This window comes from Piliocolobus tephrosceles, chromosome 1, assembly GCF_002776525.5.
Source record: "Piliocolobus tephrosceles isolate RC106 chromosome 1, ASM277652v3, whole genome shotgun sequence".
Lineage (NCBI taxonomy): Eukaryota > Metazoa > Chordata > Mammalia > Primates > Cercopithecidae > Piliocolobus > Piliocolobus tephrosceles.
The window spans coordinates 164,137,133-164,151,174 of NC_045434.1; the positions used below are offsets into that span (position 1 = coordinate 164,137,133).

A 14,042-nucleotide genomic window follows, 5' to 3' on the forward strand; every position below is an offset into this window, starting at 1 on the left:
AAGCTCCATGAGGGCAGGGTTTGTGTCTTTCTTGTAACAGTCAGTAAGAGCAAATGGCTGGAGTGTGAATTCTGCTCCATCACTTGCCAGCTGTATGACCTTGGGCATATGACTCAGTCTCTATGCCTGTTTCCACATTTGTGAAGTGGGGGTAAAAATAGGACATATTTTCTAGGACCATTGTGAAGATTCAGTATGTTGATAAGTGTAAAGCATGTATGACAGGGCCAAGTACATAAATGTTGGCAATTACTAATGAATTCTCATTTGGCCCTCAACAAATAACTGTGGAATGAAAATGGTTAAGGGTAATTTGCTGGACAGAGCTAAGGAAAGGACTGCCCACTTCAGTGTGGTCTCTCTGTGGTTTGACAGCCACAGATTCACATGACAGGGGAGGCTCCATGGCAACACTTACTATACCAGGGAACATGCCTTGAAAGTTGTACAAACACAATGCAGTCTCCGCAGTGAGAAGGCTGGCCAGTCAGCCAGTGCTGGGATCGCTGGGTCCTGTGGAGAGGGGTGCAGTTAATACATGTCAATCCAGCCTCAGAGCCCTCCATGTATGGTCCATGGCAGCCTTGAAGAGAAAGTAGCAGAAATGTATTGGCTGTTTGCCCTCAAGGCATTGGTAACTTGGGGAATGTTTGGAAACCACACTTTCTTCTTAGTTTCCTTGTCTGCCTTCACATTGTAACTAGAAATAAGACTTTTCTGGGCATATGTTCTGGGGCAAGAGTTGAACCATCTCAATTTGTGGTGTCCTCATTCGTTAAATAGAGACAATAGCAAAGTATCATTGTCTTAATGACTACTTTTATCCAATAAGTAACAACCTCATTAACATATATGTAAATAAGCAGGCACACACATACACACATACAAGTGATCTCACACCATGGTTGAAACAGCTATCACAAAGCATATGCATTGAATCTCATCCTCATTAGCTAGATAAGTCTGTAAGGCTATCACTTATGATCAATTTATACCTACTTTACAGTTACTATAATCCTGATTGTCTGGTTTCTTGGTTTGAAACACATTAGAAATTATTATAGTAGGATAGTGAACCAAAAAGAGGCCATGGAAAAGGGATAATACTGCCAGAGGCAGAGACACCAACCACACAAAGTGACATTTATTTTTAAATCTTAGTAGTTTGGGGTCATTCCTTTAAGGACAAAGCTCTTCAAAATCTCGTTAATAATATCATTTCTTTTTAAAGTCATAATATTTTGACACTAGAAGAACCTTGGCAATGCTCTTGTCCAAAGCTCTTGTTTTCTAATGAGAGAAAGGTTAAGGTCTCAGATACACCCAATCACCCCACAGCTGAATCTGGGTAGAGCCCCCACCACCTGAAAGTCCATGTATGTTCTTCTAACTTTCTCGCTTTTCCTCCCCCTTTCATTGGTCAACACATACTCGGTAAACATCATTCAATCCCCAGGCCTTCACTGGGTACATACTTTCTGACCAGCAGGGACTTACATGGTGTCAGGAATCCTTCCCTTCATGAATTTAACTGCTGAATCATTAATACATTTTTAGACATTTTTAGATATGATAATTGGTAGCTTCAGGTTCAACTTCTATGTAAAAGCTGGGGACACAGAGATCTTCATTCAGTACATTTTCCTTGTGACCCAGATCTACAGCAACACATGTCCAGGGTAGGATACTTAACAATATCCGTCAGGAAGAATTCCTTGGTAAGTGCTTGCCATGTGCTCAACATATTGTTATGGGGTCCGAGAGTGATAGGGAAAGAACAGACCGATGTAACTCCAGCCCTCTAGGAAATTATAATCTGAGAGATTAACAGAAACAAATGGTGAGAAGGAGCCTCCAAGGCAAGTGGGTTGCTGAGTGGGAGACAAGGACACTGAAGCCTGCTCTGTCCTCTACTGTGGCTCTTCTGTAACCTAGGGGTATTCAGCTAACCTCTGTGTGCCTTATCTGTAGAATGGGGATAGTACTCATACCGATCCCTTGCTGTGGTTGTGAGCATTGAAGAAAATAACACCCAGTACATAGGATATTTCCCGGAACATAGTCAACACTCAAAACACACTAAAATTGGAGTTTCCAATTCCACAGTAGAGACTAAGTACATGTGAAGAGTGTGTTTAGTCATATATCAAACATTTATTGATCTTCTGTGAGCCAGGCTCTGTGCTGGGGGATGAGAATAAGGAAGTTAGTGAAACAGACCATGTCCTGAGACAACTTACAGTCTAGAGCAGGGGTCAGCGAACTCTAGCCCTGGGCCCAAATTCCACCCAGTGCCTGTTTTTCCAAATCAAGTGTCATTGGCAGAGTTGAGTGGTTGCAATAAAGACTGTAAGGTCCCCCAAACCTAAAATGCTTCTCTAAGGCCCTTTACAGAAAAAGTTTGCCACCCTTAGTTTAAGGACTTGCAACTTTAAGTGTGGCCTTTGGACCACAGTGTCAACATCAGCTGAGAGGAGTAATAGAAATGCAACATCTCAGGCCTACACCCCAGACTGACTGAATCCGAGTCTGCATTTTAATGCCACCATAGGGTCCTTTAGATGCACCTTAAAGTTTAATAAGCACTGCTCTAGCAGATGCCAAAGACTTTAATAAATCTCTCACTGAGATATACTGAAGAGGTGTTACGATAGAGAGTTGGGTAAAGGACCATTTCTTGAACATTTACTTTGTGCCAGAGGCTGGCCTAAATGTTTTATATACAGTACCTTATTCAGTCTTAACAGTGGTTAAGAAGAGGGCACTACTTTTAACTTCACTTGAAGAAACCAGAACTTAAAGGGGCTGGGTGATTTTGACCAAGGCTATCAGTAAATGAATGGCAGAGCTGGAGTTTGAATCCTGGTTAGCAACTGCAAACCATTTTCTCTTCATCATCATCTTGTTCTGCTTCCTAAAAGCAAAGCAAACAAGGGAGTAAGGAAGGATTTCACAGAGAAATCTTACAAACTTGGCTCAGTGCCTACCTCTATCAGTCAGGGTCCAATCAGGAAAACAGAAACCACTCAAAGAATGTAAAACAAAGGAAATTTAATTTGGAGAGCTGATTACACAGTGATGACAGAGCTGCAAAGCTACAAAGCCATCAGGAGATTGTGAGGCACCCAGGGATTTATGACAGCAGGAAGGTGCTGCCACCCTTAGGTGGAGGGACAAAGCGGTGAGGTGGTGTCACTGGAGCCCAGCAGCCAGAGTGACCTTGGGGAGCTGCACCCCAGTGGGCCTATCCAGTAGAGGGTCTAGTCATGGAACACAGAGCTGCTGGTGGTGCTGTCCAAGGTAGAGACCGGGGAGTAATGAGATTCTGCCAATCAATCAGGACCATCTTTCACTGATGCTTCCCCACTAGCTAGAAACCAGCTAATAATGCAGGAGCTTGGAACACATAGCCTGCAGGGATCAGGCTTCTGCAGTACAGAGCAGAGCAAGCAAAGGGCAAGCAATGAAGCGAAGAGCAAGCAGGCCAGGGGAGGGCTCCCCAGTGCTCTGTAGTCTTCTCCCCGTGCCAGGAGCCCATCCTAGGCTCCTGTTTCCAGTCTCGAGCAGTATTTCAAAACTGTTTTCATGCCCCATATTGGTGTCCTTAGGTTGCTGTTCTTAGACTTTGTCTCTAGTTTTCTTTTTTTTCTTTCCGTTTGAACCCTTGGTTGCACCTTTTACACTGGTGGTCCCCAAACTTTTTGGCACCAAGGACCAGTTTAATGGAAGACAGTTTTTCCATGGACCAGGCAGGGTGGGCAGGGATGGTGTCATGATGCAACTGTTCCACCTCAAACCATCAGGCATTAGATTATCATAAGGAGCATACCAACTAGATCCCTCACATGCGCAGTTCACAATAGGGTTCATGAGCCTATGAGAATCTAATGCCACAGATCTGACAGAAGGCACAGATCAGGCAGTAAGGCTCACTTGTCCTCTGCTTACCTCCTGGTTGTGTGGCCCAGTTCCTAACAGACCACAGACTAATACTATTCTGTGACCCTGGGATTAGGGACCCCTGCTTTAAACTGTCAGGTTCCTAAATTACTTTCTGCCCCGAGTCACTGTCTATCAGCTTTCCTGATTGCATACTCAGCTGCCTCTGGATCAAATTCACTATACCCCCATTGCCAGCTCTCAGATTCAGTGTTGTGGGCCTCCACTGGTACAGGAGATTGAACAGATATTGCTGAGTGGGGTTTTGAGTAACGAGTATAGTTCATCAGTTGAAAAAGGGTAGTCTGGCGCTCCCAGCAAGATGGGATAGCATAAAATGGGAAGCAGCTAAAGCTCAGGGCTAGGGGAAGTTTGTGTGGCACTCTAAAAGTGTAAAGACAAAATGCAATCAGTGAATAAGTTAAACATGTTATTAATTATTTAATGGGACACATGTGGGGAGCTCTGGGTGGTGACGTCCTGAGTGCTGCACTAGGTTTCAGCTGGGAGGGCTGTGCCATGGGTTAGACAGAGGAGCAAAGGCTCTGCTAAGTCCTGCTAAGATCTAAACCTGTAATTAACAAACATTTTATAGGCTCTGAATCTTTTGTTGTAAAGAAAGTGTATCCAAAATGTTAATAAATAAAACTAACAAAGCAGAGTGCTTTATTGGAAGAGGAAGGAAAGCGGAGCTCACAACAACCTCTTCTCCCACTCCTAATTTAGAAACTCCTGCGGGGGAGTGGGAGGAGGGTAAGGAGTCTGTAGATCTCTGTTGGAAACAGGTTGGAAATTGCTAATGCAAACAATACATACTGAGGACCATGGCTGTGAGATGTGGAGGAGGAGCACTTTTGGGAGAAGCAGGGTGTTAATAAATGTGTGTAACACTGAACCAACTTATTCAACTAAACTATATAAGTCTCTTTCCTAGAGAACTCATACTCATCCTTCAGTATATAGCTCAAGTGTTACCTCTGCCAGGAAGGCTTCCTTGACATGTACCAAATTATCCTTTCCCTGTGCTTGCTCTGACAGAGAAATTGCTTCCTTGTTAGTCTGCCTGCCCGTCTGACTCTGTTCTGGGCTATGTCTGATTGGTTGGTGTGCCCAGTCAGGGACTTTGCACTTGTCTGAATTGTCCCTCCCTAAATGAGTAGTGGGTGGCCTAATGGAAGTATAGTCTGAGGGTTCAGATTTAGGAAATGGGGCCTAACGGATGAAGGTAGGACTGGATGTCCACCCCCAAGAAAGTCACAGAGTTGTGATTAACGGCAAGAGAGAGGGAGATAGGGAAAAGTTAGAACCCAGATCTCAAAGACTAAATGTAAACCCCAGCAGATGGGAGCCAATCAGTAAGCAAAAGGGAATAGGCCTGATAGGACTGGAGGTGAAAAATAAGACCCAAAAAGTTTAAATAGTAGTATCAAAAGTGGTCTTGCGGCCAAGACTCGGACCCTTTCACACATAGACCTTCTCACCCACACTCCTCCCTTTTCCCTCCAATGACCAGCACAGCAAGGGCGTGCCAATGCCTCCCCAAAGACTTGTTGATAGAGTGATTAAATGAAACCATGCTGTCTTAATTCTTTTCCCAGTTTTCAGCTGTTTGTTTAAATGGAGTTTTCCTGACCCTACTTGGCATTTCAACCACACAAACTCAGTGGTCTGCATGTTGTTACACATCAATACAAGCACCTCCTCTCCTCCCCTGGCTCTCCCACACTGGTTCTTGGTGTCCCAGATCAAAGAGAAATATTGTTCAAACTGCAGATGAAGAAACAAGGCTAGCAGCCTTTGATGTCCGGCAGCAGCAGTGTAATCTGTGCCCCCGACTTGCTTTTACTGCCGATGCAATTTGCAGCTGCGATGTTGAGTCTAGGTAATTGTTTCTCCAGCCCAAACACCACTAGTATTTTTTATTTAAGTGCAAATTTTCATTTGGCTAAATAAACGGTTCTTGTCTGCCCCCAGCGGATGGTGGCCCTGAAACACTGGGTGCTGGCGGTTTTCACGAAAACAGTGCCCGGGTAATCAGAAAAGCCTAACAAGAGGCCATTATGTAGAGTGTGCCCTTCTTTAACTTTCCCTTTTATTGGAATGGTGTAATTTCAGTTTCATAAATACTAAGAGGTTTACCGCTGGGCACCGGAGCTATCCATCTCATTCACCTCGGAAATTAAGGCTGCTGCCTTTCCCTGCAATGTTTCTCTTTGTCTCTAATTTCACTTTAGCTGCCTTTAGGAACCAAGCCAGGATGTAAAGAATTCAGACCATTTTATTTTTTACAAGGTCAGATTGCCCATGATTTCTAATAGAGAACATTGAAAACCTTTTTATTGAGGGGCAATCCTTCTTCTAATGTATCTCGCCTTCCAGACACAGTTGCGATCAAAGACATTAACATAAAACCTTAATCTTTGTTCAAGATTATAATAATAGTAGTAATAATAACAACAGTGGCGGAAAATGCCACGTACTCAAGAACGCATAGCAGATACAGTTCTAGGCGCTGCATGCACATTATCTCATTTAACCCTTGCAACAATGCTGCAAGGCAGCTGTGATAGCTCTATATAGCAGAAGAAGATGCTAAGACTCAGAGAAATTAACATCTTCCCCCCAAAATTACACAGTAAGAGAGAGGCAAAGCCAAGACTGGAACTCCAGATTCTCTATTAAACTTTGAGACAGTGTTTTTCCTTAGATATGGTGGGAAAGATGGGGTGGATTTTCACAAATCCATGAGTTATGTTCAAGTCAAAAGTGACATTGGTGCTAAGTAGTGAGGCAGAGGGCCCATGCCCCGTTTTGCTGAGTTGTGGCTTATAAAACACTAGAATGCCAAGGTATCACAATGCCTTTTCTCTCTGTCCAAACATCTTCCCCACTGTGCAGCCTTTCCTCTCTTGCCCCGTGTTCCTTCACAGGGAAGTCCTCCCTGATTTCATCAGCAACCCCTCCCATGTGCTGCTGTGGCCTCTTTCCCTGACTTTTTTCATGGTGTTATCACATTGATGTTTGACTGTTACCTCCACCAGACTCCAAGCTCCTTGAGGATGAGATTGTATCTTATTTGACACCCTTTCCTAATGCCTGGCAATGTGCTTGGATGGTATGCAGGAAACATTTGTTGAATGAATAGAGTGAATATACAGATAGGTAAACATCCTACCGCCTTCCCACTGAGAAAGTTAGTTAACATGATTTCCCTTCATTCCTAGTAGAGTATAATTCTAGAATCATACTTATTTTTTCTTAATGGGTTCCAGGCTTTCCTATTTTCCAAACCAAGATGGGGTCAAGCGTGTGCTAAACATTTCTTCCTCTGGCTATTTCCCAAAAATTAAAGAATATATGAGTAGTGCTCCCAAAAGATTTCATATTTTAGAGTTCATTAGAAGATAATTTTTTAAATGGATGGGCAAATGGCCACAACACCTAACACATAGCAGATGCCAAGTAAATGTGGATCTTCCTCTACCACTTGGGATTCCTTTCAGTAAAATGTCCCTAACCCATGTCTCATTTTTTCAATGTCTTTCAAAATATACTCTATAAAAGTCTTAAGGCAAAGCTCTTGTTCAAGTAATACCCTAACCTTCGGAGGTGAGAGAAGAGCTCTAAACTAAGAACCTCCACTTGGGGAGAAACTGGAATCCTCAATTTTGACTTCTGTTGTGTTCCCTATTTTAAACTCTGGTTTAAGTATAGGCAGAACCCGGCCTTCTCTCTGGATCTCCTTAGCATAGTCGTGCCAGGCTGACATTTATGGAAAGAACTTTACTACACATGCTGGGAGAACCATAGAGGAAATGGTTGATAGAAACAAAACAAACAGTAAAAGTAGCCATATGTTGCCTTCCCCAGCAGAGTGTGAACACGAGGAAGTCAGGAACTAAACTTAATTCATATTTATGTTTTTTCCCCTCATCTGGAATATGTTCAATAAAGACTTGAATGAATGATGAATGTAGAAAGGAATGAATAAACCAAACATCAAAGAGCTTGGGTAGACCCTAAATGTCTGTAGATGTCATTATGTAGGCCTTGACAATTTTGCACAAATTTCTCTTACGTCTTTGCTTGATATTTCTTTCTTTTCCCATCTAACATTTTATTTTCAGGTAAATGCTGTTCTGCTTCCTAAGAGAGCAAACTTTCTATTCTGCCATGGATAGAAATACTACTCTCAGATCCACTGGTCCTCAAGCTCCTCCCACTCAGTTCCAGTTTTCTATGGGATGGGGGTTTGGGGTCATGCGTAATTCACTGATGATTGTTTCAGCAGATGTGAATGGCACTCAGTGAGTCCCTATATCAGATCAAGCTCCTCCAGTACTAGGTCTTCCCACCTTTGGAGCCTTATTTAAAAGGCCCATGTTTGGCTGACTGACCTAGTAGGCATATAATGAGAATTAATATGGAGGCATTAATAAAATGGCAATAATCCTTTATTTTTAGCTTCTGATGGATTCATGGTAAGTTTTCCTTCTTAAAATGCTCCTCCTTTAAAAGTTAATTGCCTTTCAGAGGGCATACCTAGAGAGGAATAAACCTCAGAGCATAGTTATTGAGTTCTCATTACAGAGCTAGGGATGCAATAATAGCTGCTATCTACTGATACCTGCTCTCTCCTAAGCACCTTACATATGCTATAACTTTTAGTTCTCACTCCAGACATGCTATACAGGGGTTATTATTGTCTCCAGGCAATTGTTTTCATTATATATTAGAGGAAATGTAGACTGAGGAAACTTACACATTTTGCCTAATACCACGTGGCTGGGAGGTGGGTGAGCCAGAATTTGAACCAATAATTGTTAGATTCCACAGCTCATGCTCTTTGCACTCTAGCTTGCAGTTATTCCATAAGGACCTCACAGCATATGATGGAGGTATCTGCTGGAAAGTGCTATGGGAAAGCTAATGCCATGTGTTGTAACATCAGGAGGAAAGGGAAGAAGAGCAAGTATTTTTGAAAGGAGAGGACATCTTATTGGGCTTTGAAGAGTGAATATGGGTTTGCTGACCAGAGAACAAAAGGGAAGAAATTCCAAGCAGAAGGAACAGTAGGGGCAGAAGTACAGAGGCATGAGAATTCATGCCTGCCATGTTCAGGAGTGGTGAGTGATTCCCTGGTATGGGAAAACATGGTAGTATAGGATGGCTGAGACAGTAGGATAGAGATGGGGCATGATGGCCAGAGGGAGGACTGGAGAGGTGGGTTAGAACCTTAAAAGCTGAAAACCTTGTGCTGTGGTTAATGAGGTACCATCAAAGACTTCCAAACATCAAATCAAGTGACTGTATGATGTCCATCTCCCCAGGACCTTACACTAATACTGGGACAGCACACTCAGTAACAGACAGGAGTCAGGGTATGAGCTGGGAAAATCTCAGTAGGGTGCTTTAAATCACTCCAGCTACGTCTAAAGGTAGGAGACTTCAAACCAAGAAATATTCTTTAAACAACAGTGTGTGTATATCATGGCAAACTGCCTTTAAATGTGTTAGGTGTTGAGCTGGGAATTTGATTCTGGGTGGTGGTGTTATCAAGAGAGATCAGCCCACAGCATTCGGGCTCTGCTAATGAATTCCTTTCCTAGACCCCCCGTCTGAAGTGGAACATAATGAGAGTGATGATTCTACCCCATGCAGGGCAGACTTGGAAACTGTCTAATTAAATACACTACATTGAAATACTTTATTGGAAATATATAACAACACCCCAATAGGAAAAGTGGGTGAGGGTTGGAGCCTGTAGGGGGAAATTATTTCATTTCACTGAGAAGTTTTAATACTTTTTTTTGAAAGAGACTGGTTGTATTTAAAAAACAAAGTGGTTGGGAGCAGTGGCTCATACCTGTAACCCTAACACTTTGAGAGGCTGAGGTGGGGGTATCGCCTGAGTCCAGGAGTTGAAGGCCCGCCTGTTCTTGTTTTTGCGTGAGGCTATGTCTCTACGCAAAGATTTTTGAAATTAGCTAGGCATGGTGGTACACACCTCTGGTCCCAGCTACTCAGGAGGCTGAGTCAGGATGATTGCTTGAGCCCAGAAAGTTGAGGCTACAATGAGCTATGATCATGGCACTGCGCACCAGCCTGAGTGACAGAGGGAGACCTCATCTCAAATAAATAAATAAATAAATAAGGTTATACATAACGTTTTGAATTAAGAGAAATAAAAATATCAAGGTTATCTGGAGCCACTGGTTTGCTCACCTATACTAAGGACAGCAGCGTCAGAGTATTTGCCTTACTTTATAAGGAGCTTCTAAACTAAAGGATCCTAGGACAAGATCCCGCAAGGGCATTGGGTATAGATCCAATTGCTCCATCTGTCCTGTCTGCATTAGGTCCCACCACTCCTGAGTAAGAGACAATGTCACAAGCCAATATCACCTATAAAAAAGGGATTCATTTTTACTCCTGATAAAATAACCATTCTTTCATTTCACTGGCCCTCATTAAATGCCTAACATCAAATCCCAAAGGTATCCTACCCATCTGCTTTCAAAGGCAATTTCACAGTCATGTAACAAAATGCACCTATGCTATTAACCCGTTTGTGTGATGCTAGCCTTTAAATGTATGTGATTTTCCAAACATGTTTCTCCAGAAGTAAACATTATCACTTCTTCCACATTTCTTGTGACAAGCACATGTTTATCCAATTTGTGTGTGTGTGTATAATTATAATTATGTATATATTATATATATATATAATTTTCCCCCTCTGAAATAGGTATTTCTCCATCTTATAGAGGGAGGAACTGAGGCTCAGAGAGACAGGAGAGACTGACCCAGGGATCTGCTGACTAGTCACTGGTGAACCTCAGTCTTTGCCTCAGGTCTCTGGCAACCCAAGCCTGGGCTTTTCCACTGTCCCTTACCACCACACATACTCAGTGAGAGAATGGTTCCAGTTCCCAGCTTCTGCTTAGAGACTGGGGCTACATAGCTCTTGCTGCAGACTAATGTGCAGCATTTCTTTGTACATGGACATGACTCATCAGAACTTTGAAAACAGGATTATTTCTGAACAATCCTAGGGAAGTCCCCTTTCCTCCCTGTAGCAAAAAGGAAGACAGAGCCACAGAAAGGAGATTACGGTGCCCCATTACACCCACAGGCCTAGCAGAAGAGAAAGGCAGAGAAAGGAAACCCTGAGCATCCTTTAAGCCCCTCAACCCAAATGCTAAAGCAAACAGACGGTAACGACAGTAATAATACTGCCATTTACTGATGTTTTCCTTATATCAGAAACATCTCATTTGATCCTCACAGCAATGCTATGGGAGACAAGCAATTATTCTCATTTTAATGATGAGGAAATCAAGGTTTAAAAAGCTCAAGATTTTAAAAAACTATATAAGACTTTACATGTATACATTCTTTAAAAAGACAGTTTGGAGGTGCCACTCCTGGTCCCTGGATATCTCTGATCTCATTTTCTTCTCTGCTTCCCTTCTCTGGCACAGTGAACATTTTGCTGTTGTAACAACACAGCAAGCAAGTAACCTTCTCCATGGCTTTCACTTGCTGTTCGCTCTCCCTAGAATGTTCTTCTTAAACATTTTTTCATGGCTTGTTTCCTGACTTCATGCTGGTCTCTGCTCAAATGCGCCTCCTCAAATAGAGTTTCTCCAGACACCATTGACTGCTCTCTAATCCCTTGATGTTGCTTAATGTTTTCATCAGCGAAATTTTCCTACCTGTCATTGTATTTTGTACTTGTGCGTCTGTTTGCTTATGGTTTGGCTTCCTCTCTAGAGCATAAATGTCATAAGCAGGGACTTTGTCTATTTTATTCACTGATGCCTAGAGTGGTGCCTAGCACAGAATAAGCAATCCCATATTGTTAAATGTATGATTTGTTAAGTGCACAATTAAATGTTATCATAGGTTCATCTCACTGTAAGAATGTTCACACAACCAAATTCATATATAGTTAAATGGACTCTGTCCTGGGTTTGCAGCATTCATTCATTCATTCGTCCTTTGTCCTTTCCATTATTCAGCACGTACTAAGCTCCCCCGCATACTGGGCATTGTGAGGCATAGATGATGAAACCAACTTTGGCCTTCATGCTACCAGAGTGCCTTGGAGAAGAGTAAGTAGAGAGACTGAAATGCTGTGGTATGCAGGAGCACATGGTAATGGGGGACTCCCAAGGAAAAAAATTTTGCTTCTGTCCTCAGGGTCTCATATTGAGTAAATGAAATCTGTTGTTTGTCCCTTAGGGTGAGCTTGCTTTTTCCATAATTGGGATTGTGGGGAGGGTGGAAGAAATGAAAAAATAAGAAAGGATCAGCCGTAGTGCCTTTATTTCTTCACCATAAATACCTCTCACACCCAGCCTGGAAGGGAAAAGATGTAAAGAAATGTTTGCGCCTTCACTCAGAGCTGAGGAGAAAGAGGCAGGGTTTTATGCTATTTTATTGACATTCAAGAATACCGCTTATCAAAAATCACAAGTTAGAGCTTTCTTGAAGTGGATTGATTTTCTCCTCCAAGCCACTTGACTGGATTTTGCCAGAGAAGAGTAAATTTCAAACCCCTTGAAAGTCGGTCTCACCACAGTCTACAGACTTGCCACAACAATAGCAATAATCCCACTCCTCCCAGCTTTCAGACGATGGATGTCTGAACTCCTGGTAGCCACCCTCCCCACCACCTCTCTGCTGTATCCTGTGCCCTCTGCACAGATGCTGGCTACAGCAACCCTCTGCATGGGATGCACTGTCTTCTGTCTCCAGTTATTTACCTTCTCCTTCCTGAAATGCCTTTCTCCTCTTCTTCCTTTGATTATCTCCCCACTCCACCCTATTGTCCTCCAAGGGGAAACTTCCTCCAGAAATCTTCCTGTGATGCTGCTCTCCATCACCTTTTCTTCTACTCCCATCCTCACATTGGCTCCCATTGCACCCTTGGAGTCCCTCTCACTTAGCTACCTTTATGCTACAATTTCTACTCATATCTTCTTCTTCACTAGACAGGAAGCTCTTTGAGGACAAAAGTTTTGTTTACTTTTGCCTTTTCTTTCCTTAAGTTTTGGCTTTCCTAGAATCTTTCTCCAACACTCTGTAATAAGTCATTTAATGCTTATTGAAATTCAATTTAGGCCTTTGCAGACTCGTTGAAGACTAGGTATAGATGATCTTTTGTTTTTCCTTGCTTGATTACTGAGGAATGTTTTATGTGTCCAGTGAGATCACTGACTCAAAGAACTTAAAGGAAAAGCAGATGAGCCACTCTGGGTTCACTATAAATGTTCCACATCAGAATGCAAAATCATAATAAAGGAATCTATAGTTTCATGTTACTGGGAGTCAGGAGGCCTGGACTCTGGTTGCAGCCACGCCACCTTCTTGCTGTCTGGCTGTGGGCAAGGTATGGCCTTTTTCTGGGCTTCTCTTCCTTTCTCTGAAAAAATAAGCACATGGACTGAGGACTGCCAAGATCTCTTGTAGATCTAAAATCCTAGAACTCCATAATCTTTTTCACATATTAAACACTTTTTTCATGGGCTCAGAGCTGGCTTTACCATTTCAATGTGTTGTGGTAGTATTCGCTAGGAAATGCAAGTATCTGACCTCAGCAGAAACACTACAGGTCCCCTCCAATCAAATTTCTCAGAAGAAAGTACATTCAAGTGGGGGGAAAAATAGAGATGGGGAGTTATTCATTTACTGCTCTCTAAGGCACAAAAATGTAGAGATTACTATACTATATCTTCCTACATGTCTTTTTTTTTTTTTGTACTTAATCTTACTGGCAGCCCTTTGAAGTAGCCCAGATGAGCAACTGGATAGCCATTAAATACGCCATTCACCAAATGGTTCAACTCTTCATTCTTCTAAGAGAACAGTAGGAACATGATTTCTGGCTTACAGTGTTGGGGATACTATGTAACCGTTCTTTCTTTCTTTCTTTCTTTCTTTCTTTCTTTCTTTCTTTCTTTCTTTCTTTCTTTCTTTCTTTCTTTCTTTCTTCCTTCCTTCCTTCCTTCCTTCCTTTCCTTCCTTTCCTTCCTTTCCTTCCTTATGTAACCTTTCTTTCTTTCTTTCTTTCTTTCTTTCTTTCTTTCTTTCTTTCT

The 14,042-nt window shown here is 42.4% G+C and overlaps 2 protein-coding genes across 3 annotated transcripts in view; both read left to right on the forward strand.

The window, feature by feature from the left end:
- DAB1 (DAB adaptor protein 1) overlaps window positions 1-14,042 on the forward strand; it is a 1,195,266-nt gene that overhangs the window by 139,546 nt on the left and 1,041,678 nt on the right. The window lies entirely within an intron of this gene.
- The window catches only part of LOC111532953 (heterogeneous nuclear ribonucleoprotein A1-like), a 69,252-nt gene that overhangs the window by 23,215 nt on the left and 31,995 nt on the right, over window positions 1-14,042 (forward strand). The window contains 1 exon segment of the mRNA XM_026454146.1: window positions 5,684-5,821. Within this exon segment, the coding sequence (XP_026309931.1) occupies window positions 5,684-5,821 (138 nt within the window).